Below are 27,783 nucleotides of genomic sequence, written 5' to 3' on the forward strand. Positions count from 1 at the left end.
GAATTCTCCTCAACATTGATCAGTTTTAGGGTTTCATATTAACCCTAATACAAACCTTATCCGTAAGGCTCTTAGGACTGATTAAAACCTCGAATTTGCTTCAGCATATTAGATTGCCCTTCAAACTGTGTTTCGGTCTTTTTTTGGGGTTTCAAACACTTTTGAAGGGGTGAAAACAGTTCGGACTGTTGCTGTTGTGTGTGGTTATTGATTTCAGATCAGTCTTATATATATTTCATGCACATCTATCGTGAGTACAGATTGGTTCTCTACTGATTTTGTGACTGTTGTTGGGATTTCTAGTGCTGGTTTTGACTGTAGTAACCATAATCTTTGATACTTCTGGTTCTTGACTGAAATGGAGCTTAAGAATCAGGCAGAAGGCAGTTTTGGGAACAACAGTTATGGTGGTGGTTCTGAGACAGGTTTTCAGATTACAACCGTAAAGTTTGATGGATCAAACTACTTGGAATGGGCCCAATCAGCCATGATGGCTATTGGGGGAAGGGGCAAAGTAGGGTATCTCTTGGGAGATGTAGCAGAACCTTCCAAGGGAGACCCTACGTATACCAAGTGGGTCCAAGAAAACTACTTGGTTATGACATGGCTCTGTAATTCAATGCAGCCCCATATCAGCCGAAATTACTTATGGGCAAAGACAGCCAAGGAGATATGGAATGTGATGAAAGAGACTTACTCCCAACCCCTTAATGTTGCCAGAGCATATGAGTTGAAATGTGAGGTGAATGCCCTTAAACAAGGAGAGAAACCGGTGTCGGTCTATTTCTCTAACTTGCAGTCCCTGTGGCATGAGATTGATCACTTAGAGATTCTTGAGTGGGAGAGTCCCAAAGATGCTCAGATACATAGAAAGCACATTGAGACAAACAGAGTGTTTGAGTTTCTGGCAGGACTGAATTCAGAATATGATATTGTGAGGCAACAGATCCTGACCAGAGATAGTGTGACCCTCTCTCAGGTATACTCCTTAGTGCATAGTGAAGAGACCAGGAGGAAAGTCATGATGCAACCTCAGCCGCTTACACCTGCCTTGGTAGCTGTCAAACCCAAAACAGAGGGTGATTCAGAGAGGGGCAGAAAGAAGGAAGATAAAAGGGATGTGGTGTGTGAGCATTGCAAGAAACCTAAACACACAAAAGAAACATGTTGGAAGCTGCATCCACATTTGGTCCCGGCAAAGTTGAGAAATAAAAGGAGTAATGCTCATGTGGCTACGACTACTGATTCAGCATCCTCATCTGGCACGAGAGGCACACCATTAGAGACCTTAGCTGCAGTTTGGGCAGCTCTAATACAATTGGAGAAGGAAGTTGGCAGTTCAGCTCAGTTACCGCAGTCATCATCAGCTCCAGCTACATCGGCCTTTGCACACTCAGGTACTCGAGCCTCAGCCTACCATGCCTCCGCTCCAGGTACTACTGAACCGTGTTGGGTAATAGATTCAGGTGCATCTGACCATATGACCAGCTTGCCCTCTCTGTTTACTACTTATCACTTATCTTCTGGTAGGGATAAAGTATCTATAGCTGATGGCTCTCTTGTCCCTATAATCAGTCTTGAATCCTAAAAGGTTTTAGGTTTGTAAAACAGAAGAGAAGATGAGAGAAAAGGAGAGAATAGAAGAGAAGCAAGAGAACACAACTGAAAGGAGGGACAGATTCTAACAGATCTGTCGCCGCCACTCTCTTAATATTTATAGGTTTATGTTTAGTACATGATGAAATGACACATCTGCCCTTGGTACTTACATAATAAAATAGTAAATAAAACTGAAATAAATAACAACTGAATTAGCAAACTGACTCAAACTGACACTACTATAACTGAAACAAATACTGCTGTCCTACGAACACAATGGGGACCACTGCAGTGGGGCCCACATCAGTGTTCTCTACAATTTGTCTAAACAATATAAACATGAAAAAAAAGGAAAGAATGCCATATTATCTGGCTCCTTCTAATTGTAAAATGAGTACTGGGAATTGGATAGCAAATCTAACAGAAAGAAATGATCAAAATAAGTATCCCCCATCACAGTTGCCTTGAACGTGCAGATTGCTGATATCTTCACCAAGGCCATGGCTAGGGCTCAACATCTCTATCTTGTGGGCAAATCAATGCTTATGTCTAGGCATTAGTTTGAGGGGGAGGGTGGAGATTCTAAGACTTGGATGTATAGTTTTATTATATAGTCCCTATTGTAATTGTGTACATCTTTTTGTTTAACAGAAATTTTTGGGGTGGGAGTCGGCTATTCCATTGACACCCTTGAAATTGTTTGTCTTTTCTCTAGTTCAAACCTTCTTGTTGTCACACAACCAACTCCAACAAGAGCATTGTGGAATCTCTCAAACCAAGCATGCTTATTTTTTGGGTTCTTGTAATTGTATATATCTTTTTATTTAACAGAAATTTTTGGGGTGGGAGTCGGCTATTCCATTGACACCCTTGAAATTGTGTCTTTTCTCTAGTTCAAACCTTCTTGTTGTCACACAGCCAACTCCAACTAGAGCATTGTGGAATCTCTCAAACCAAGCATGTGGAGACTACTTGAGCCCATAAAGAGATTTCCTTAGTTTGCAGACTTTCCCTACATATCGGAAAGAAGAGATATATATACTTCTTCATGAAGATCTTGATTCCGAAGATATTTTTCTCATCAATTGATGTAGATACTATGAAAAGGATGCTGCCAAGGACAATAGAACATGAAAATAATTCTTCTTGGCTGTTGGAGTGAAAGTCTCTAAATAGTTAATCCCACTCCTGTGTATATTCTTTAGCTATTAGCCATGCCTTGTACCTTTCAATGGATCCATCAACATGGTATTTGATAGTATATATCCACTTACAATCTTGACTCCTTCTCTTTAAGCAAATTAACAATCTCCTACGTATTATTCTTATGTAGCGCTTCCATCTTATCTCTCATAGCTTCCCTCTATTCAAGTTTAGATATTGCTTACACATTTTTGGAATAGGTTGAAAAGAAATAGAGGCCAGAAAGGAATAATAAGTTATAATAAAGGTGCCTAGAAATACAATATGTTTATATCTACTTTTCCTTATAGAGATGGGAAGGTCATGGTTTGGAAAAGTAGGGGAGGGCAAGGAAAAAGATGCTAAATTTGTTACCTCTATTGTAATTGGAAGTGGAGGCGGCTCTTGTGATGTAGGGGGAACAAATTGCCCATGTTTGTGCTGAAGAATATACTTGCATCCGTTAGGTGATAGGGGGTGAAGATGGTAGTGTTATAGGAGGAGAAGAAGAAACTTGAGTGATAGGAGAATGAGGTGATTTAGTAGAAATATCACAAGGAACAGAGGAAGAAGAGACAAGAGATGGAAGAGGGATATCAAATAAGATAGGATTCTTCCCTTTCGAAGGAACATGACAGAAAGGAACAAACTTTGCAAAAGTGACATCTATGGAAAAAATGGGTGTCACTAATAGGACCATAACAGCAATAGCCCTTTTGTGTGGGGGCATGCCCAAGAAAGATACATTTCCTAGCCTTAGGTTCAAACTTATGTCGTAAGAGCTAGGAATGTGGACATAGCAAGTGCAACAAAAAACTTTGAGGGGAACAAAGAACAAATCATCATTAGGAAAAAGGAGATTTTAACCCCAAAACCCTTGAAGGGAAGTGGTTAATCAAATAGGTCACAATAGGAACAACGTCTCCCCAATACTTCGTTGGAACATGAAAGGAGAAAAATACTACTAGCAATTTCAACAATATTTCGATTTTTGTTTTTAGCCACCTTGTTTTTTTTTTGATAAGTAATAAGGAAATTTTATTAAAAAGAAGTACAAAGCTCAAAGAGAGTTGCGAGGTTCACTTGGATTCAAATGGCTTAGCAACAACTAATCCCTAGTAAACCTCTGTTTGGCTAAGGTCTCTGCCATTCCATTAGTTGATCTTCTTTCCCATTGGATTTTTAGTGTCAAGTTGTCGTTGAGCCATTTGAATCCCTTCATCTCATCCCCATAAGTCCATAATAGTGCTTTCGAGTTCTTCAACCATCATATCACCAACTTGGAGTTCTCTTCAATAATCAGTTTATCAAAGCTCAACTGTCTTGTTATCTATAAACTTTTTAGAGTAGCAAGAAGCTCAACTCTAGTTGAATCTCCTAGTGGTTTAAAAGGCATGCCTTGGCACATAGGTGGGTCACATTTTAGGGTATGCGCCTCTCCTAGGTCTTAGGTGCAGGCACTTTCAAAAGGCACGGTTCCGGTGTGCCTTGCACTTCATCACTGGCATGTGCCTTTTGAAAATCTATGTTTTTTTTTTTTGTTTTTTGGTGCGTCACTTACTTCGCTCGCTCACTGGAGTTCCAATAGTCCCATGATTGTTAATGTTGTTCATTCATTCATCCTAATAAAAGATATTTTTAAAAGACGCATAAAATTCTAAAACCTTTTTATAGGGATTAAAAATTTAAGACCCTGATATGGACTTGTTTGGGCTTCCCTCGAGGGGCTTAATGGTAGTTAATAGAATCAAGAATGCATAATGTTTTTTTTTTTATGAATAAGAATGTTATGTTTATATATTTTAATTTGAGATAATAGGCTTTTTAAATCATTTAGTTTTAAATTTAAAATTTTTTAATTTGTATTTAATATTATTAATATTTTGGTATATTTTTTAAATTTTGGTTGTTTTTTTTTTTGAATTTTATGATTTTTTTTTTGCATTTTTGCGCCTTGCTTAAAAAATGCATGTGCCTTGCCTTGTGCAAAATGGCCCTTTTTTAAAACATTGGAATCTCCTACACCAATTGGACCTAAGAACAATGCAATAACCCCATCCTTCTTTATTTTTGTAGCAACATCCTATCCCTAAAGGCCCTGGGTTGCCCTGGGGTGGTCCATGACAAAATAGGCTTGTCCTTCCTTGATGAACTTTTACCACTGTACCCATGTTCCTCTAAATATCATCAGAGAACTATGAAAAGATGTCCAAGGTTTTAATCCAATGTATCACCCTCAAGGCTATGCTCTCTATCACCACTTCCATGCTTCTTTCTTTCTTTCTTTTGAAATATTTTAGAATTTCCTTATTCCGATAAAGTCTAAATCATAGCTGCCCTTGTACACCTCTAGAGAACTTTGTCTCTTCTCTTTGGCCATCTAAAAGTGGATGTGTCAAAGAGTCCATGTAACTCTAGTGGTAAGGTCCAACTGTACCCAAATAAAGAAAAGAATCTTTCCCAAATACCTTCACCAAATGAACCAATGATTTAAAAGGCGTGCCTCAGGCGCGCCTAGGTGTGTGCCTGGTGTGCCTTGCGCCTTAGCCTAGGCGTGAGCCTTTTGAAAATTTGCCCTAACATGGATTTGTTTGGTTTTGCCTCGAGGGGCGTGGCACAAAGGCGGCTCGTAGAATTAGGAATGTAATATGTCACATTAGCTACTTGATGCAATTGAGAAAAAAAAGAGATTGTGGGTTTTATATGCTTGAAAATGTTTTATATGTTTGATTTTATTTTTAAATTCTCATTTGAATATGCTTTACATATTATATTTATGTATTTTATTTATTTTTTGATGAATAATAATAAATTTATTGATTTAGAAACAAATTTAGAGTGAGTTCATACATCATCCCAGCGAGAGGCACGAGCTACAGCCCCTCCTTGAAACTTACAAGTAAACTAGGAAAGAAAAACAAGAATCACAACTGAGCCCAAAATAATTCTTCCCTATTTACCCCTTGCTTAGCTAACATATCTGGCAAAGTATTTGCTGATCTCCCCACCCACTGTATAGTGACCAACATATTCCTTGTCAACCAACTAAATTTCTTCATTTCATTCTTGTATCGCCACATAGCCTCTTCAGAATTTTTCAACCAACCCACCACCACTTTGGAGCCCCCCTCAATTATTAGTTGTTGTACCCTCAGCTGGTTTGCAAATTGCACCCCTTGTATAGCAGCTAAGAGTTCTGCCCTGATGGAGTTCCCAAGTCCCAAGGGACCTGAGTAAAGCAACAAAATCTCTCCCTTCGCATTTCTCAAAGCACCCTCCATTTCGGATAAACCTGGATTACCCATGCTACTTCCATCAAAGTTCAACTTTAGTGAGCCTTCGGATGGAGGAGACCAGCTTGTAATTGATTTGTCCTTTAGAGATGAACACCTCGCTACTGCCGACCAATTTCTCCAGAGGTCATTAAAGGAGAACTGATGAAAGATTTCCAAGGTCTTCAGCCAATGTATTCCCCTATTTAACACACAGTCTTTCAAATCCTGGCTGCTCCTTTCCTTTTCTTGAAAGATTCTAAGATTTCTTTCTTCCCAAAGAGTTCAAATCAAAGCAGCACGAGCACATCTCCACATAATTCTCCCTATTTTTGTAGGCCAATAAAAGGTAGAATGGTTGAAGAGCATGTGAACTTCTGCTGGTAGACTCCAACTACCCCCCAAACAACGAAAGTAGCCAAGCCCAAAGGTTTGCAGAAAAGGGACAAGGTATTAATAAATGGTAACAATCCTCACCGTGAGCTCTACAGAGGATACACCAATTAGGAGAAATACAGAGGAAAGGTCTTCTCTTTTGTAGGTTATCTAAAGTGTTAACTTTCCCATGGAATTCTTCCCAACAAAATGCCATAATTTTTGGGGGAACTGGCCTACACCAAATTTCTTTTGACGGAAAGGGTTGGTGAGTAAAAAGTTGAGAGATGGGCTTGAAGAAAGAAGCACAAGTGAAGGTTCCATTGGGTCTAGGAGTCCAAACCCTCTTATCTGGCTTGGAGGGATCCAAACAAACCTGATTAAGACAACCAAGCAAAGCAGAAAGAGAATCAATTTCAACATCCCTAAGACCTCTACGAAACCCAAAATCCCAAGTAGGATCTAAGGGTGTTACCAAAGGTGAGACAAATTTTGAGACCACCTATTTTTTTGTACAAAGAAATTAAAAAAAGCGAAGGGAACAAATCCTTTAACGGTGCGTCTTCTACCCAAATATCCTCCCAAAAAAGGAAAGAGTTGCCAGAACAAACTTCATACCTGATAAAATTGAGGAATTGAGGAAGGGTGTTGTGAATAGCCTTCCAAGGTGCTGCTAGGTAAGCTTACCTCGATACACCAGCATCCCATCCATTCTTTGACCTCCCATGAATGCTTCCCACCACCTCATGCCATAATCTCTCTCTTTCCAATGGCCATCGCCATAACCATTTCCCTAACAGGGTTTGATTTTTTCTAGTTACCCTCCCAAGTCCCAAACCCCCCTCTTCTTTACTTCTGCACACAATTTCCCAATTAGCCAAGTGATCCTTTTTTTCTTGTCCCGGCTCCCATAAGAAATCTCTCATCAACTTTTCCAGTTTCCTAGCTTCCCTAACTGCACACAATTTATGTATTTTAATTTTAGATAATAGGTTTTTTGATTTTTTTGATTTTTTTTGCATTTTTTTTTGATTTTTTTTTGAATTTTTAGCATTTTTTTTTTTTAAATTGTGAGCCTTGCCTCCAAAAGGCGTGCGCCTCGCCTTGCGCCTTGCGCCTTGCGCTTTTAAAACACTAAAATGAACAGGAGATTAATAAGTGATAACAACTTTCCCTGTAAAACAACTTTACAGAGAATAGACTGGTTTCAAGTCAATCAAAGAAGGGTCTCTAAGGGAATCAAGAGTATTGATCTTCCCATAAAACACTTCCCAACAAAATGCACTAACTTTAGGGGGAAGATAGAAGCACACATGAAAGATCCATGGGGATGAGGAGACCAAATATGTTTGTTTGAACTGGAGGGGTCCAACCAAAGCTTTATCAAGCACTTGCAATAAATTTGATATGGAATCAAATTCTTGCTCTCTTAACCCCCTTCTAAAACCCTAATCCCAAGAACCAGTAGAAAGAGAAAACGATGAAACAAACTTCACATTGGCTGCTTTTCTTTGAAAAAGAAGAGATGGAATAGAAAGAGGGGAAAAAATCCTTGAGAGCAACATTCTCATAGCCACCCCATTTTGTTGAGGTGTAGAAACAAGAAGTCTGATGAATAACCCCAAAGTTTTTAAGATGGGTAGAGAGGCCCTGCTCAAAATACTCCTTGCCACTATTAGACCTGGATATTTTACTGTGGGTATTAAACTGAGTAAGTACAAGTTTATGAAAATGTCTGATCAACTTTGGAACTTCATCATGAGAAAGCATCAGACAAATCCATGTATATCTGGAAAATTGTCAATAAACAGCAATAATTTGTGAAGCAATAATGGTAGCTCTGCCCCATCCCTTATCTATGATATATTCGACCCATCATAAAATAATGATGGCAGAAAGAATAAATAATCAACGGCTTTAGGCCCTTTACAACAAAAGTCTACAACAAGAAATAAATACTAATGTTCCTCTTGGCCCAATATCTCAACAATTATGACTGTTCACTTGTTTAGTAAAAGCATTGTGCCTCTTGCTATAAGAATTCTGCTTTCATTTCTTCTCCTTTTACATCTCTTATACCTTCTTTTCTTGTAATTTAAATATTTAAACTAGTATTCTGTTTGGTCTGTTTGCATGTGCGTGCAGCGTACTTTCCTTGGCATTTCTAGTTTTCTTGCATATCCATGCTTATCAATGTATGCATCTTAAAAATGACATGATAGTATACATTGTAGATATTTTTAGTTTCATTATATTGCTAGTATGATGCTGTTGTAGTTATCAATAAGGAAAAAAAAAAAAACATAGTAAGGTGCCAACCAGTGGGTTGGTAAGGTCTCCTGCTGGTCGTAGTGGAGACTTGGGACCAAATCCTGCCTGCACCTGGGTTGGGGGATGGGCTACCCTCCGTTGTGTAGCTCTTCAAAAGAAAATAAAAAAAAAAAAAGAAAAAAAAGCATACTTGTAGCAATATTTCTAATCCTTGATTATAGTTGTGTAGCAATGTACATCTAGTTCTGAAATTTCATTTGGAACTGTTCAAAAAATATGTTCCTCTCAGAATTTTTAATCCTTCATTGTGGTCATGTTAAAGCATAAATGTAGTTCTGAAATTTAATTTAGAACAGTGCAAAAATATTTATCCTCTCAGAAATCTTACTCTATTTGATAACACACTTTATTTGATTGTTCTCATGCAATATTATTGCATGTTTTTCAAACTGAAAATATTATATGTTGTATACAATTTTCTGCTGTTTCTTTGAGTACTTTACTTTATCTATTTGTCCTTTTTTTCTTTTCTATGTTTGAAGTACCTCTGTGTGGTTATTATGTATTTGGGTGGGAATTAGGTCTTGCTGATCATGATAACTACCATGAATATTGTCGTCTTCTTGGACGCTTCAAAGTCAATTATCAGGTAATGTGGTTTTTTATTGTTTACACCAATTCATGGTTTTATACTTTCATCCTGTGAATTTTAAAATTAGTCTGGTATTAAAGTTAATTTGAGAATCTTGCATGAATGGTTTAACTGCCAGATTTTCTGTTTTTATGGTATGATTTATTAAGAAGCATGGTTTTAAAATTTCACTGACACCAGATTGATTCCACTGGAATAGTGATAGCCTAAAAAATACATGATTTTTTCTATTTTTTAAAATTAAATACAAACTAGGGAAAGAATGGTCTTTGTTTCAAAAATAATAAAAGGATACATGCTCTCTAAAACTTAGGAAATCTAATAGACTAATATAAAGATTTTAGAAATCGTCAAATGACAGGAAATGTTTGCTGTATTTACTTGTGGATGCATTACAGTTGGATGTCAAGAATAGCAGACATGTGCATCATCATACACCACTGCCTATATTTCAATGTTTCTTATTTTAAACATTTTGGCTGTATAATAAGTACTTTGTGTGTATTGATGTTTATTCTATTTTTCTTTTTAATGTTTATCACAGATTTCCATCATTTTCATATTGGTGTCATAATTTTCTTTTACAATTGTTCTTTGAGCATCCATAAACCTCCAAGAAAGATCTGAAAAATTGTAATTGTATCGTAAAATGTAGAGCATAATGAGTTGCATTGTGGAGTCCCCAAAACGCTAACACCTGGTCTCTTTTAAAGGTTAATACCCCTTGTAAAGATGTCCTGACCCAATTTTCGAAACATAATTTTTTTATCAATAACTGTGAATTTTAATAAGAATTAATGAAGAGTACAAATGAACAGAATTAGGAGGGGGTAAGCTCTCTCAACTTCCCCCCCTCTCCCTCCCAACAATTCTTACATATTACAGCTGAGCCCAAAAAAGATTATCCCCTGCTCCTTATTTTGCTAGAACATCAGCAAAGGAATTAGCACATCTTTTAATCCAATGCGGCCTTACTTTGACACCCTGCATTAATTTCTTGAACTTCTTTCTTTCATTGCGGTATCTCCAGAAACTATTTTCCACCTGCAACCAGCCCACCCAGTGATTAAAAGAGACCTAAAGTGCACCTAGGTGCACAGGTGATGCATAGGACTCAGGTGCAGCACTTTAAAAGGCGTACGCCTAGTGTGCCTTGCACTTCAGCCCAGGCGTTTGTCTTTCTTTTTTAATCTTTTGTGCTTTTTGTTCTTTTCTGAACCTAGCATCTGGGCCAGTTGCTCTGTGCCCAGACCCCCGGCTAAGCCCCTTGCGGCAAGTGCAAACAAGTCCATGTTAGGGGCTAAGCCCCTTGCGGTAAGTGCAAACAAGTCCATGTTAGGGTTTAATACGCCTGGGAAACCCTAACATGGACTTGTTTGGGCTTGCCTTGAGGGGCTTACAAAGGTAGTTTGTAGGGTTTCTTGGATATGTAGGCCAATAGGACTTTTTTGTAAATTATAAAAGAGATTGAGGGTTTTACATGCTTAAATATGATTTGTATGTTTAATTTTATTTTTAAAGTTTCATTTGAATATGTTTTACATGTTATGTCTATGTATTTAATTTTAGATAATAGGTTTTTAAAAACATTTGTTTTAAAATATAAGTTTACATTTTTATTTAATATTATGTTTACTATTTTTTTAATTTTTTGCATTTTTGAAAAAGTTTGGCATTTTTTGTATTTTCACGCCTTGCTCTGGAAAGGTGTGCACTTCGCCTTGTGCCTCGGGTGCAAATTGCCCCTTGCACTTGTTTTGTGCCTTGCACTTTTAAAACGCTGAGCCAACCGTTAGTTTGGAATCACCTTAAATAATCAATTTGCTAATATTCATATTCCCTGCCTTTTGTACATGTTCCAAAACAGTCAAAATCTCAACGCTTAAGGAATCACCTGAATCAATTGGTCCTCTTCATTTCTGAAAATGCCTGAGGGGCCTGGGTTACCCACACTGCTCCCATCAAAACTAAGTTTAATAAATCAACCTTGTAAGGAGCTGAATTTGCTACTCCTTCCCAACTTCTAAACAAAAAATAATTAATTTTTAATCTGAGTATTTTGCCCACTTGAAACGCCCAATATGCAATTTTTGTGTATTGAGCTTATAGATACTTTGGGCATTGGCTGAATCAAGTCATTAGTCATTAAATGGTTAGATTGTTTCTGTTTTTAGTCAACTATGCTACAAGAATATATTAATTGATTTCAACCTAATTTTCCCTAACAGAATAGAGTTTACCACTTGTACATCAGCAGTACAAGATAATATGATCAAGTTCAACTTAGAAGTTGAGTGGGTGGCATACAACAGCTCTTTGACCTACATGTTAGAAATAAACTCGTTAAGGTTCAAATAAATCTTGAATGATAACCAAGTAGAAAGTTAAAGACTTTTTGATAAAGCATTATTGAGGAAGTGGTTGTGGAGGTTTGGGCATGAAAGGGATTTTGTTTAGAGGAGTGTGGTTGTATGCAGGCAATGTTTTAAAATGTGGAAGCGTGAGACGAGGTGTTTCACTGCCTAGAGGCATGGGTGTAGTTCAGATTCTTCAAAATGTAAGAGGCATAAGCCTCCCGGGCATAAACCTCCTTAAGAGGAGGGATGAGGAGGAAGAAGAGGAAGGAAGATCTCATCTTTTTTGTTTCTTTTTTTTGTTCTATTTTCTCTTTCTCTTTCCTTCCTTCTCTTTCCTTTCCTTTTCTTTCTTCTCTTTTTTTTTTTTTCTTATCTTTCTTTCTTTCTTTCTCTCTTCCCTTTCCTTTACATTCTGCCTTTTTCTGTATGAGGTTTGCATGAGGTGTACACCTCTAGCATGTCTCATGCAAAAGGCGTATGACTTGTGTGCCTCATGGACATAAGGTGTACGCCTCAGAGGCATCAGTGCCACTGGAATACATCCAAACGCCTCCCATACCTTTTAAATCACCGCATGCAAGTATAGGGTGGTGAATTTTGGGTGGGACAGAAGGGAGGTGAAGTCTTCATATGGTGTATGCGTGTGGAAAGGAATTATGGATTTCCACTTGGCTTTCTTGAACTGTGTTTCCTTTAATATTAGAGATGGAACAGGCATTAAGTTTTGGAAGGATGGTTGATTGTGGAAGGGAAAGCTATGTGACCTATGCCTAAGATTATACAGACTGAGCAGTAAAAATATTTAAATCTCACAATGCTATGAAGTTGCCCAGGGATTAGTCGTGTGGTGTTCAAAATTTAGAAGACCACTTCTTGATTGGGAAGTGAAGGAATGTCAAATGTGTTAGCTTGCTAGCTAAATTAGAGGTACCAGAATTGAACTTGGGAAGGCTAATTTGACACGCTGGAGAGAAAGTAACAAAGGGATATTTTCTGTAAAATCATTCTACAAAGCATTAGCAAGGAATCAGGTTGAAAGGGAAGATATCAAAGATGTCTGGAGACTGGAGCAACCCTATTCAACCTAGGGTGGAGGCTTTTGCTTGGTTGGTTTCTTTGGACAGCATATTCACTCAGGATCACATCAAAAGTAGGGGCATTCAGTTGGTGGGTGGGAAGATGATATCTTTGCCTTGCAGAGGATGAAAATGCATTTCAACTTTCTGTGAAGACCATTTGAGTGTATTTCTTCTTTGTGTTTAGAATAGAGATATGGTCTCCAAGATTGCCAAAAGAAATCTTTGCACTTTGGCCAGCCTTAATTGGAAGCAGGAAAGCTAAAACAGTTTGGAGTTGTGTGCCATTTTGCAGTTAATTCAGAGCTGTGGAAGGAAAGAAATGGAAGAGTTTTTGAAGATCAGTTCAAGGCCTCACTGTCTTGTTTCAATTCTTGGGAAAAAAACCTTGGAATGGGTTTTGATTCTTCAAGAATGTGCAGATGTATGTAAAGGGTCATTCAGTTCTGGGGTATGGTCAGTTTTTGATTTGGAATTGGGAGGGGGATGATGTAATATTATTTTGGTGTATTTCTTTTTCTTTTCGGGTGAATCTTTATCACCCCTCCTTAGGGGTGTACATTTGGCTGGTTCTGTTCGGTCCAGTTAGAACCGAGAACCTAACTGACGTTTTGGTTTAACCAATATAATAAACCAAACCAAACCAAACTGCATTTCACAACCTAACCAAACCAAACCAAATAGAGTTCGGTTTGGTTTGGTTTTCCGTTCGGTTGTGCCTATTATTAAGTGTTGAAATTTGATAAGAATGAGACCCCTCCCATTATTAAGAATCAACAACTTTACAGACTTACAAGTACAGAGTTAGTCTCTTTCCACCAATGCTGGTCCTCAGTTGTTCAGCATTGATAACGACCTCTTTTGCCTTTTCTATCTCAAATTAATAAAGCAAGACTAACATATTGTACCATTATTTGGTCCACTTGGACCCACCACCACAGGGAATGAAGAATTTTTTTATCCAATAAGTTCTTCATCTTCTTTCAGAAAAAAATAAATAATCAAATAATGATACAATATACTGAAAATGATAAAGAATAAACAAATACCTGTAAGTTGACCAAATGCAATACAAGTTATGCAACACCACCAGGCGAACTGAGTTTCAAAATTGATGGGAATTCTGGTGGTGGTGGGTGGTGACTAGCAGCAATGAGTTGGTTCTAGTCCTCTTTGACATGCATCTGATTGTTTCTGTTCTCTAACTCTAGAGACAAAGAAGGATATGGGGTTATTTTTGTTTCTTTATACTTTGTACATTAGATTTTTCTTTCTTATTCTTTTGTACACTATTTGTACTTTGGGGACAGAATGTCTTTTCACTATATAAAATAAATTCTATTTCCTGGGTGTCTGTCTCTTTCGGCACACCCAACATTTGCTGCGCTCTTTTTTCTTTCTTGTCTCTCAATCTGACTCTGATATGGTATCAGAGAAGGTCGCAATCTGATCTTCTTGAATGAGATTCGAACCTACTGTTATTTAGGATTCTTCCTATCAGTATTTTGGGAATCCTCTTCTGCTTCTGATTTCCTCTACCTTAGCCTGTTTCGATCAGCCCTTGACAGTCTTGTTCTTGGGGTTCTACGCCATCAGCTTTGATCTCTATACTCTAGATCTCTTCAAAGAAGTATCAGATCTGCATGAAACTTTATATCTGGTGTCGCCCAGAGGAGCACTTTTGATCACTTGCTGCCTGGTTTTGATTGGGTCTCTGCTTAATAAGGGTTCTGATTTCTCTCTTGGATTGGCTGGTTGCTACAGTTTCCTTTTTTGGACAAGTAAGAAATTTCTTGGTATTTCTTTACTGTTTACTATTCAAATTGTCTCTTGAAATTCTCCTAGAGATTTCCTTTAATTGGCTGGAAGGTGTTTACCTTTCTCTCTTCCATTTAGAGTTGTAAATTGGGGTATGCTGCTCGTGACTTGGCACGGTAGCACGCGGGTTGTTCCGAGCATGGCACGGAGACATGGGTCGTGTTGGGCTTGGATTTTCAGGCCCAAGGGCTGGCATGACATGGCATGACACGACCTGTGGCCCGGCTGCATTGCACGGCACGACCGATATAGATATATAGTATATATATATATATATATATATATATATATATATAATTTTTTATTTTCAAATTTATTATGCTATTTTATTTCAATTGTATTGTAATAAAATAAAATTCATTTTTGTCTATTTTGTTAATTTATTTTAAAATTTTCATTTTTTTTCAAATCAAAATTTTTAAAATAATATACCTCTCATGGCTTAGCTTGGTTCGTGGCCTAGCCTGGCCTCGACCCACGATACGGCCCGGGTCTGCTTGGGGCCATGTCGGGCCAGACTTCTAAAGTATCCTAGAGGTAGCAAGCACAGCCCGGCCAGCCAAAAGCATGGGCTGTCTGTGGGCCGTGCCGTGCCGGCCTGACGTTTTGTTTGTAGTTTCACACTGCTGTCATGTTACTTAATGGCTTCAGAAAGAATAGATGTCCTTCCCATCAAGTTTAATGGGTCCAATTATGATTTATGGAAGTTGCACTTCCAATTCCATGTTGAGGCAGAGGGTCTTTGGAGATATTTGGATGGAACAACTTCTAAACCTGCTGATTCAGATGTTAAGGCCTTGAAACAATGGAAATTTGATAATGCAAAAAATGGCCTCATGGATCCTTGGATCAATTGAAGTGGATATTGCCATTGCTATGAGAGGGCATAACTGCTTATGAGAGCTATCGATATCTTGATAAGGTTTATAAACAATCAAACCTCTCTAGACAATACCAAATTGAATTTGACTTGTTTTCTTATCATCAAGGAGAAAGGAGAATTCAGGAATACCATGCAGGATTTGTTAACCTCTGGACTGAGTATGAGCCGATACACATGGGGGAGGATCCTTGAGATTGTTGTGTGAAGTTTATGAAGGAACATTTTGATAGAGGAAAGATGATGCATTTCCTAATGCACCTTATACCAGAATTTGATGTTGTTAGGTCTAATATTCTCAGTAGAGAGACTCTTCCAGACCTAGACACTATTCTTGGGGAGATTTAAGAGAAGAAACCAGGCTTATTACTCACACCACACTTGATGGGAAGAGGGACTCTAATATAGATATTGTTTTCCATGCAACAAAGCCAAAGGGAAGAAAGATTTTTCTTGGGTACAATGTTTTGAATGTAATGAATTTGGGCATGTTGTCTTACACTACAAGAAAAAAGAACACCTGCACTTATTGCTAGCAATAGGGACATTTCATTACATAGTACCCTACTTGACCTCCAAGGGGGGGGGGGGTCCAATCAAAAGAAGGGGTCTTATAAGGCTTATCAGGATTTTGTGGAGCATTAAGATGCCTCATCTTCTACCGCTTTGCCGATACTGCAGAGTGATACCTTTTTGCTAGTATGTCAGAGGAGAAGACTTGACAAGTTATGTCCTCGACTATCTCTTCTTCTTTTTCAGCTATCGGTCTGCCTTGTAAGTTCCTTCCTTTTGTCCTTCAGCAAACCATTTTTGGATCATTGGCTTAGGTGAACACATAACATGGGCCTCTTTTGGTAAGTCTCCCAAGACCTTATTTGTATCCAAATTGACTACTGATTTTATTTCTATTGGACAACTTGTTGAAGATGATGTTGTTTTGTTTTCTTCTGATAGTTCTTTAATGTAGGCCCAACACATTGAGGAGGTGAAGGGGAAGGGGCTTAGAGTGGGTTGGCTGTTTGATTACTCGTTTACTTTTGGTAGCTTGCCAACTTTTGCTGCTTCTCTTAAGGACATTAATAAAGCTTGCATTACTTGTTGCCTGTGTAAGAGCCATGTTTTACTTTTTCCTTCTCATTCTGAGCATGCAACAATTCCATTTCAATTAATACATAGTGATGTTTGGTCATCTCCAGTTGTTTCTTGATTAGGGTACAAGTATTGTGTGACTTTGATGATTGCAGCCGATTTACTTGGATTTATTTTCTTCGCAAGAAATCTAAAGTGTTCTCTACCTTCAAACTATTATTGTTAGTTTAGACCCTGATAAGTTCGATAAGCGTATTTGGCTCCCCACCCTAAGGGTTTATTCTCTTGTTTAGGAAAGTAGTGCATGGGTTAATCTCTCTCCTGATAAGTTCGATAAGTCCTTTCTTTCCTTGTAAAGAGTTTTAGTGTAGACCCCTTCCACCCAAAGTAAGAGCCTTTTTGTTGGAAAGTAGTGCATGGGTTAATCTCTCTCCTAACTGTTGTATCTTGTGTAAATCCAATAATGAGAGTTATCATCACTTACTGATCTTTTGTCCTTTTTGTTGCAAAGGTTAGGCTTTGGTTTTTCTCTTTGTTTGGGTGTAGGTGGACCTACCATCAAAGATTAATATGCTTTTCGACTATTCCATGTTTATGTGGCCCAAAAAAAGGGAAGAATAATATGGAGATGTGTTAGAGTAGCCTTGGTGTGGGCTATTTGAAAAGAGAGAACCAAAGAAGTTGTTAAGGATTGCGTAATGGTTAGGGTGATCCATTGGATAAAGACTTTGGATTTGTTCTCCCAATTCTCCTTTGACAATGTTTCGAGGAATCAGGAAGCAATTGCCAAAAGCTCTTCAAGAAAGGAAAGTGTAGAGATGTATTGGTTACCTCCAATGGAAGGCTTTGTGAAACTGAATTTTGATGGGAGAAGCCAAGGTAGTCTAGGCCCCTTTGGTATAGGAGGGGTTTTGAGAGTTTTTTTTTTTTTTTTTTTGATCAATAGGGTTTTTAGAGATTCAGAAGGTAAAGTTATAGCTTTGTTCTCCGGCTCCGTGGGTTTGGGTGGCTCCCTCAAAGCAAAGTTGCTTGCAGCAATACAAGGAGTGCAGATTGCCAATGAGTTGCACTTAGCAAATATGGTGATAGAAGGGGATTCAAAAGTGGTGGTGGGATGTTTAAAGGACCGAACTCTATAATCTGGTGCTACAAGAATGAAATGAAGAAGGTTAAGTGGCTTATTAGGAACATGAATCTTAGGATACAATGGGTGAGGAGATCTACAAATGGGATGGTGGATGCATTGGCTAAGCAAGGGGTGAGTAGGGATTTATTGTTTTGGGCTCAATTGTAACTTCTCTTTGGTTTTTACAAAGAGGTAGCATCTCATGCCTCTCTAGGGGATGCTTGTAAAGCCTTTTCTTAAAGCTTAATAAAAGTTCATTTTATTAATAAAAAAATGTTTTAGGCCCATGTTGCTATCCAATTCAAAACCAACATATGCATTTTACATTCAGGTTAAGGGGGAGAGTATTTTGATGAGGATTTTCAAATTTACTTGAAACAACAAGGTATTCAAACCCAAAAATCCTATCTTGGTACCCCCCAATAGAATGGGGTGGTAGAAAGAAAGAATAAACACTTTTTTAGTGTAGTTAGAACTCTCTCGCAAGATTTACATGTACCCTCTTGGTTTTGGGTTGAGGCAGCCAGCACTACTTTGTAGCTTATACGTCTTCTTCCATTGCCAGTTTTGGACAACTCTTCTCCTTTTCAGTCTTGCTTTCATTGTCCTTAAGACTTCTCCATGTTTCGTGTATTTGGTTGTGCTTGTTTTGCCCATCTTCCACCCCATGAGCACATTAACTAATTGGTCAAGCGACTTTGTGTGCTTTTGTGCGCTATAGTCCTGATGACAAGGGCTTCCTTTGTTATAATCCCACGCCTTGTTGCGTTCGCATATCCCACAATGTTATTTTTCTTTAAAATGTGTTTTTCTTTGAACATATTGATAACATAGTTGTCAAGGCGACGACTAGGGGACTAGGCGGTTTTCAAATTTCGCCTTGCCCAGACGCCATGCAAAGTTTGTATAAGGCACACGCCCAATCAATTAGGCGCATGCCTAGGCGACTAGGCGGGCGCTTAACTCCAAGGCACACGCCTAGACTAGATGCAAGACACATTAATACATCTCTTAATACATTAATCCTTTAATATTTTATATTGTTTTTTACTTTTCTTTTGCTGCAAATAGTTTTTATTGGTTAGTTTTTCTTATTACAATAGAACCTATCACACATTATCACTCTTTTTATTAGAAGAAGAGTGCTGTCTTTTTAGGGTTTTATTTTCATGGCAGAACTGAATAGAAGAGGGAGAGCTGTCCGGTCAGGTATGTTTCAAACACAGTCGAACTCCAACTGTTGCTGCAATGCTGAACAACCAACTAGAAGTCTAAACAACTTTGAATATGCCAGGTAGTCAAATGAATCATCTTCTTCTTCTCAGTTTTCAGTCCGCCTATTCTTCCTCCTACCCTCTTCGTTTTCAGCCTTTTTTTTTCTTCCTTTTTGTTGGTTCTTCCTTTTTTTTGTCTTCTCCATATGTTTTTTGGAATCAAACAGGGGCTCCACACCCTTCGTTTCTTCTTTATTTTCCTTCAAACTTTTCACCCTTTTACCTGCACTTTTGTCCTTCTTGATGTTAATCTGGAACAGGGGTTCCGCCCCCTTTTCTTCTTCATTTCTCTGTGTTTCTTCATCGTTTTTTCCTCTTGACTGGTGATCTAAAACAGTGGCTTTGCCCCCTTCTTTTCATTTTCTTCTTTATTTAGTGTTTCCCTAGTTTTTCTTGGTCTGAAACAGTAGTTGAGCCCCTTGTTCTTTTTCTTTTTTTTGGTCTAAAACAAGGCTCTGCTTTCCTGTTTTCTCCTCAAGCTCTTTTTCTTTTCTTTGTCAAACATAGGGGCTACGCCCTCTTCAATTCTTCTTTTAAGTCCAAATTTCTATTTCTAATATTTTGTATTGCATGCTTTAAGCATGACTATAAGAATCATAAGTAGAAAATTTAGTTTAGAGGTTTGTAGGTTAATGTATAAAACCAACTAGCTCATGAAGGGTAGAAACACGTAGGCTTACTATTTTTTTATTTCATCGCCTAGGCGCCTGGGTGCCCGGGCACCCCTTGGTTGCTTAGCCTCGCCTTGGCGCCTTGAAAACTATGATCAATAAGTTACTTGCTCCTACTTCGTTATTGAACAATTTTGACTCTATAAACTCTATAGAAGCTCTTACATCACTTTTGTAGCAATTTTAGACATACTTCCAAAAGCAACAAACTCTATGGCCAGCTAATGGTCCACTTACACCATTCATCCTTGTAAGTTCCTCTATTCCTACATCTGAAACCATTTCATCCACTGCTCCTATGTTCTTCTGGGATTTCTCGACCTCCTGTTTGCTATGGTTTTTCTCTAGAACATAGTTCTTTCTTTGTTGTGTTGTCCACCACAAATATCCCCAAGTCTTACCAACAGGCTATAGCCATTCTTTATTGGAAGATGCCATGGACTTTGAGCTTCAAGCTCTTCTTGAAAATGATACCTAGGAACTTGTTAAGGCTCCTGCTGAGGCATCTATTATTGGTAGTTGGTGGGTTTATTCAATGAAATTGAAGTCTGATAGAATTCTAGATAGATACAAGGTTCGTCTTGTTGCTCAAGGCTACAGGCAAGGGTACGGGATAGACCATGGTGAGACTTTTGCTCTAGTGGCAAAGACGACTGCTATTTGACTACTCCTAGCCATCCCTATTGCTAGACAATGGGAGATCCATCAAATGGATGTGAAGAATGCTTTTCTCCATGGAGAATTGAAGGAGGTTGTGTTTATGAAGCCTCCTCCTGGATATTGTAGTGATCCTCACCTTGTTTGTCGCATCAAGAAATCCTTGTATGGCCTTAAACAAGCACCTAAAGCCTAGTTTGAGAGATTCCACTCTATTACCACAGATGTTGGCTTTATACGGAGCTCCTTTGATTACTCTCTCTTTACCTTGCATCGGGATTAGGGAGTGACTATACTTTTCTATGTTGATGACATTGTCATCCCATGGAATGATGTAGAAGGGATTGTTAATTTGATGAATCTTCTAAGTGAATCCTTCAAGATGAAGGACTTGGGCCCCTTGACTTGTTTTTTGGGATTTGAAGTCGGTCATAATTCTCATGGTTACTTTGTCAAATAGCTCAAGTTTGCAGCCAATCTTGCATGGATGACTAATCTCATCGGTTCCTAGTTAGTTGACACTCCCTTGTAGTTTAATTTGAAACTTAGTAAGGATGATGATCTCCCTGTTGAAGATTCTACTCTCTATTGCCAGTTGGTAGGTAGTTTGGTTTATCATACTATGACTTGGCCAGATATATCTTATGTAGTCCAGATTGTACCGGTTTGTGTCATCTCCATGATAGCCACATTTATTTATAGTTTACCAGATTATCAGATATGTGCAAGGTACTTTATCTCATGGCTTATTCGTCTCTTCATCATCCTCTCTTAGCCTTACTACCTATGTTGATGTAGATTTGCAAGTTGCCTAGATACTCAGAGATCTACTATAGGTTAGTGTTGTTTTTTTTTTTTTTGGGTGACTCTCTTATCTCCTGGAAATGCAGAAAGCAATCTATAGTATCCAAATCATCTACAGAAGTTGAGTACAGGGCTGTGTCCTTGGTATATAGTGAGATTATCTGGCTCAGGGCTCTTCTACATGGTCTTCTACATGAGTCTTCATCTTCAATTCCCTTCTTTGCAGACAATCTCGGTGCTATCAAGATTGCATCCAGTCCTGTGTTTCATTAGTGCACAAAGCACATAGAAATTGATTGTCATTTTATTTGTGACATCTTCCTTTCTAGTTGTTGATATAAATTTGATGGGGAGTATAGAGACAAGGAAGGATAGAGGGTTATTTTGTCTTTTCATACTTTGTACATTAGATTCTTCTTTCTTATTCTTTTGCCACTATTTGTAGTTTGGGGACATAATGGTCCTTTCACTATGTAATGTAAATTCTATTTCCCGGGTGTCAATTGTTACTTTTGACACACCCAACATTTGCTATGTCCTTTTTTTTCTGTCTCTTGATCTAACTCTGACACTAACAAGTCACAACGGTTGTCAATGGTGTCAGCAACACTCTCCACTGTCTCTATAATAGTATTTTTTTTGCTTAATGGTTCAAGTGTTTGGTTATGGTATGGACTTGGAGTCCTTGCCTCTTGGACTTTGGAAATTGGAGTTGAATCAATGGAATTCGAAAGGGCAGGTCAAATGGGTCATTGGGATTTAAAAATTAGAATTGAGTTGGGGGTATTTAGGGGAGATATAAATATCAATATTTATAAACAAAATGCTATATATTATTATTTATTATATTAATAATTTAACAGTTTGGTTTTCAGTTCCGTTCGGTTGAAAATTTCAGCCAAAACGAACCATAACCAAAAACCAAAATTTTGAAAAATCTTAAACTGAACTGAACCAATATCCAAGCTAACTGAACCGAACTGGCATATTTGGTTTGTTTCGGTTTGGTTTTTGGTTACATATCCAAATTTGAACTCCCCTATCCCTTCTTGTACTATTTTTCATATTCTTCTAGTAAAATTTCTTTTTCTATTTATTACCAAAAAACCTTGAATAATGACAAAGTAGAGAACTAGGTTCCAATTGAATTGGTTCAAATGGAATGAATGTGTGTGTTGTAAAACTTACAACTTGAATGATAGTATTCCAATAGTAATTGTAAGGTTTTTGCGGAAAGGGGTTTAGACATAGGATTTAAATCAAAGCCAAATTCATGATTCAAATTGCAAATTGAATCATAAACTGTAAGTTTGTTTGTACGAATTAATTCCACTTCCACATGGACTGGAGTTAATATTGAAGCCAAAGTTTGATAACACCGCTAATGAACTAAAACTTTTCTAGGTTGTTTTCCCTCAAGTTCAATCAAAACTTGGAATTTTCTTGTTATAGCTATCTTTGCCATTTTGAGTCAAATCATCTCTGAGTGCCCTCATGTTTGGGTGCCCCCATAGATCTTATGCACATTTCAGTTTCATCATACCAAATACAGTAAATGGCTGACCACACTAAACTGCATATGAAATATTTGAATTAGTCATACACATAAGTTGAGTGCTATAGATTGAGAGACCCTAAGAGATAAATGAATGCATGAGAGGTTGGTTGATTCAACAAACAAATATTGTCCAGTTTTTGTGAAAATTGAGGGTCTTTGGTTGCTAGTATTTTAAATGCCTTAAGGTGATGAGGCAAATTTCTGCCCTGGTCTTGAAACCAAAACTAGGAGTGAAGCAATTCAGATTGTGTTTTTTATTATTCTGGTTTTCATGTACATTATGTGGTTCAGGATTCAGGAATATGTTTACTTGAAACTGCAAGTTGGAGTTTTTCATATGAACTATGAAGTATTTCTAGAATATTGAAATTAATCATGACTTGCATGGACTTGAGCATATGGGTGCTTATTGTATTGTAATTGCGGTTTGTGTCATAGTTGTCTGAGCTTGTGAAGGTGGAAGGTTATAGTGATTGGATACGTCTAGTGGCTGAATTTACATTGAAATCTCTTCAGTCCTGGCAGGTTAGCCTCCTTATTTCTTTTTTCTGATGTATAAATATATGACTGTATAACCATTATTCATAACCACAAATTGACAGCTATTTTCTACATTTCCTTTACAGTGGGCCAGCAGCAGTGTTTACTACCTTTTAGGACTGTGGTCCAGATTGGTGACATCTGTTCCCTACCTCAAGGGTGACACACCAAGTATGCTGGATGAATTTGTTCCTAAGATAACCGAAGGTTTTATCACTTCACGATTTGATTCTGTACAGGTTGCTGATATCCCTCCAATTTTGATCTCACATCTCGGTTTTGCTTGGTGACATTTGAAACCATATACCTCATTCTGTGATTATCTCCATTGCAGGCTGGATTTCCAGATGACATCTCTGAGAACCCATTGGACAATGTTGAACTTCTCCAGGATCAGCTAGAGTGCTTTCCTTACCTTTGCAGATTCCAGGTAGAGGTCCTCAGTTTTGGCTTGTTTTATGGCCTTGGCAGTCTGAAGACAGTTTAGGCTATGCACTCCAGGAAAATAACTCTGTCCAATTCCCAAAAGTTTGAGTTCCTGGCATGAATCTTTAATAGTTAATTGTCTCGTGATTATTATCTTTTTGTAGCATTAATTTACCAAATTCGCTCTGGTGCTTAATATTCTTTTCTTTCTTGAGTTGCAGTATGAAAGTAGTAGTCTCTATATAATAAAGGTTATGGAGCCGATTCTGCAGACTTATACAGTATGTTGCCTAACAGTCTTCATTGGTTGAGATATCAGTGATTTCTCTTTTGTAATGATATAGTTTAGACTAATTCTCTTTATTTGAATTATAGGAAAGAGCAAGGCTACCAGCAAGTGGAGATAACGGTGAACTTTCTGTGGTTGAAGCAAAACTTGCATGGATAGTTCATATTATTGCTGCCATTCTTAAAATCAAACAGTCCATTGGATGTAGGTTAGTAAATGTGTTTTACTGTGAATAATTTGAAAGTTTTCAATTGGCTTTTTACTCTCAAATTATTTAATTTTTCTTCACTTGCAGTACGGAATCACAAGAAATAATTGACGCGGAACTTGCGGCCCGTGTACTCCAGTTAATAAATATCAGTGATAGTGGATTACACATTCAGGTATGTCAATCTGAATATGTAACATTGGCTTGTGCAAATGCATTTTTCCTTATTTTTATTTGAATTTTTGCCAATGTATTGATAATGATCAAGATAGATTTAACTGGAAATGTGAAAAGAGAGTAAAGTGAAGTGATTTGGATGAAGGAAAGTAAAATTTTTTTAATCAATTTCAATTGTTATTATTACCACTATTTACCACTACTGATACTAAATTATTTTGAGTCAGATGGCTGGTAAGATATACAACTGTGTCTAACCCTGCCAAAATGTCATCATCATCATCCAATCCTTATATATCACCATTCCGTTCTGTTTAATGCCAATAACCATTGTAAATTTTTTGGCCCTTAAATCATTTCTTACTACTTCTATCAATGTCCATTTTGGCGTACTCCTTCCCCTTCTACCCTCATTTACTTGCAAAAAAATACTCTTACTATTTCCTGGTTATCAGCAGGTAAGTGAATAATGCAGTTGGTATAGCCCTCGCCTAATTAGTCAGTTGACTAGTCATTAATCAAAACATTAACTGGACTATACTTTGATAAGATAGGTCATGCATGTCCTTATTATTAAAGAGTAGACACTAGAAAAATCAATCTCCTGTTGACTTGCTATTTTGTTGTTAAGAACTGTGGTAGTATCGCAAAATATAGAAGGAGAAAAGTTCTCTTGAAACTAAGGAAGCTCTTGTCTTTAGTTAACAAACAAAAGATGAAACTAGGGTTTAGAGAAGAGAGGAAGCAAGAGGAGAGAAGAAGAAGAAGAAGAAGAAGAAGAAGAGGAGATGTGTCGAGAGGTGTGTTCTAGTTACTGTTCACACCCTCAAAAAAACTTTATACTTTGAATATAATAATTACAAGGAAGCCCCTACTTGGGGGGCCAACTACAAAAATAGTACAAGGAAGAGAAAAAGTTTCAAAAATACCCGTCTAAGCAATCTCAACATCTTTCTGCTTAATAATTTCTATCTGTATTGTGGGAAGTGCTCTGAAGTTTATGATTCTCTTCATTTGGAACTTGGCAGAGATATGGGGAGTTAAGCAAGCAAAGACTTGATCGTGCGATTCTTACTTTCTTTCAGCATTTTCGAAAGTCTTATGTTGGTGATCAGGCAATGCATTCTTCTAAGGTAGGTGAACTTCCCTCTTCATCAAGTAATTTGTTTACATAATCCTTGATGCTATCTATCTTTCTTGCAGCAGTTATATGCCCGCTTGTCTGAGCTTCTTGGAATCCATGATCATCTTTTGTTATTGAATGTCATTGTTGGAAAAATTGCCACAAATCTCAAGTGTTACACAGAGGTGTGTTCAGTTTTTGTTTCTTGCTAATTCACTACTTTAGGATGCTGGTTCATGCAATATCATGTCCTACATGCAGAGTGAGGAGGTTATTGATCACACCTTAAGTCTGTTCTTGGAGCTGGCGTCTGGGTTTGTTCTCTGACTAGGAAAACTAGACATTGTTATCGTCTTTAAAATATTTTGCTATATTGTTCTGATAGTAATTCTTTGGGAATATTGATATTGTACTTTTGCAGATATATGACTGGAAAGTTGCTTCTGAAGTTGGATACTATTAAATTCATAATTGGGCATCACACTGTAATATGAGTTCCAATATGTTTACCATATTTGTTTTGTTCCATTTATGTGCATATGATTGGTCTCCAATTCGCATGCAAGATTGATGTAGCAACTAATATTTGGGCTTTGTATTTTCAGAGGGAACACTTCCCTTTTTTAGAAGAATATAGATGCTCTCGTAGCAGAACAACCTTCTATTACACCATTGGATGGTTGATCTTCATGGAAGATAGCCCTGTCAAATTTAAATCTTCAATGGATCCTCTCTTGCAGGTACAGAGTTGAGGCTTTTTAATTTAGGACCAGTCCTGCTCTGTCCCCTCTCCCCTCTGGAAAAGAAAATTGTAAAGAAACAAGAAAAGACCATAGTAATAATGGTAGTTGTAAATTTGGTTGTCTTCTAACTCTCTAACTATTTATTGCACAATTGCTACAAGATCTCTCTTTTTCATAGCCTAAACTCCACTGAAAACCATAGGTTTTTTCCCCCATATTAGCTCATGTTACCTATCTGGTGTTTTGTACTACTTTTCACTACCTACACTTGGTTGTTTCGTGCATCAATAAATATATTCCTTTTTCTAGTTTCTGGTGTTATATGAATCACGAGCTTAGATATGGACTGGCCTTTTTTTTTCTCAATGTGATTTCTAACCTTGAAGTTTTGTTCTGCTTTAGGTTTTCATCAGTCTGGAATCAACACCTGATACCATGTTTCGAACTGATACTGTAAAGTATGCATTGATTGGGTTGATGCGGGATCTCAGAGGAATTGCAATGGCCACAAATAGGTTTACTTTCACGCTATTTCTGAAACTCAATTCTGGGTGTGAGGAATATGTTAACTTCTTCATGCTTTCTTATTATTTATTCCTTTACAATTTTCAGCCGCAGAACCTATGGACTCTTATTTGATTGGCTTTATCCTGCGCACATGCCTCTTCTTTTAAAAGGCATTTCACATTGGACAGATACACCAGAGGTAGGGGAAATTTGTTGTTTTCCTACTATTTTCAGTATTCAAGATGGACTAATTTTTTTGACTATGCAAGACTCAATTAATTGGTTGTTTTGTTATCAAGGAAACTTAGGTTTCAGTGAATTTGCCTTATTTAAGATGTTGTCCCCAAAAGTTGACTTTATAGTTGCTATGCATCTCATTTTTCTAGGTGAATGTTAAAAGTTTTCCTGAAACTTTAAATGAATAAAAGGTTGAGAATTGTTGGGTTATATGGGATAATGACTTAAAGCAAGCTTGGTACTGTCTGGTGTCTAGGGAAAACAGTGCATGAGTTGTATTTTGGCATTGTTTGCTTTGTTTTTACCCTTACTTTTTCTTGTTGGCAAGCTGGTTAGAGTGAAAGGAACTTGGAGGGAGAGGAGAAAGACAATATTCTAGAAGTGAGAGGTGCAACAAAAAACATAAGGGCTTCTGATTTTCTGAAGCAAATGTTGAGGTGTTTGATTGAATAAAGCTAGGCACAATTTTTGAAGAAAAAAAATTAATACAAAAATTTGACATATACTAATATGCAAATATTGAATCTCAATCAATCAAAATAACATGAACCTCCATAATTAAAGTCTAATAATCCAATTGCCTTGAAGATGCACAAAATCCATGAAGGCATTAAGACAGAAAAAATCAAAGATTCAAGTTTCATGCATGGTTTAAAATGTCCCTAATTTCCCTAACATTTCCGCGACATATTTCCATTTCCATGGGCAGCGACAAGAAATTTTACTGGAATCAACATTTCCTCAATGAACACTACCAACACTATGTGGAGTACAAGAGATGGTTTCCACGACATACTTTCATTTCCGCTTCCATGGGTAGCAACATGAAATTTTACTGGAATTTACATATTCCACATTGAACACTACCAATA

The 27,783-nt window shown here is 37.5% G+C and overlaps 1 protein-coding gene across 3 annotated transcripts in view; it reads left to right on the plus strand.

The window, feature by feature from the left end:
* The window catches only part of LOC148845573 (ARM repeat superfamily protein), a 100,013-nt gene that overhangs the window by 39,666 nt on the left and 32,564 nt on the right, over positions 1-27,783 (plus strand). For 2 of the 3 annotated variants that reach the window (XM_088954833.1, XM_088954834.1), the window contains 14 exons: positions 9,281-9,348; positions 23,100-23,186; positions 23,288-23,440; positions 23,536-23,631; positions 23,849-23,908; positions 24,003-24,124; positions 24,212-24,299; positions 25,330-25,434; positions 25,508-25,609; positions 25,686-25,738; positions 25,846-25,909; positions 26,030-26,164; positions 26,570-26,682; positions 26,780-26,873. In XM_088954833.1, the coding sequence (XP_088810959.1) occupies positions 9,281-9,348; positions 23,100-23,186; positions 23,288-23,440; positions 23,536-23,631; positions 23,849-23,908; positions 24,003-24,124; positions 24,212-24,299; positions 25,330-25,434; positions 25,508-25,609; positions 25,686-25,738; positions 25,846-25,909; positions 26,030-26,164; positions 26,570-26,682; positions 26,780-26,873 (1,340 nt within the window). Of the gene's footprint in view, positions 1-9,280; positions 9,349-23,099; positions 23,187-23,287; positions 23,441-23,535; positions 23,632-23,848; positions 23,909-24,002; positions 24,125-24,211; positions 24,300-25,329; positions 25,435-25,504; positions 25,610-25,685; positions 25,739-25,845; positions 25,910-26,029; positions 26,165-26,569; positions 26,683-26,779; positions 26,874-27,783 lie in introns of all 3 variants that reach the window. The other variant, XM_088954832.1, reaches the window with a different exon arrangement.

The sequence above is a fragment of the Nelumbo lutea genome, chromosome 7, assembly GCF_056320005.1.
Source record: "Nelumbo lutea isolate HS-2025 chromosome 7, American lotus-T2T, whole genome shotgun sequence".
NCBI lineage: Eukaryota > Viridiplantae > Streptophyta > Magnoliopsida > Proteales > Nelumbonaceae > Nelumbo > Nelumbo lutea.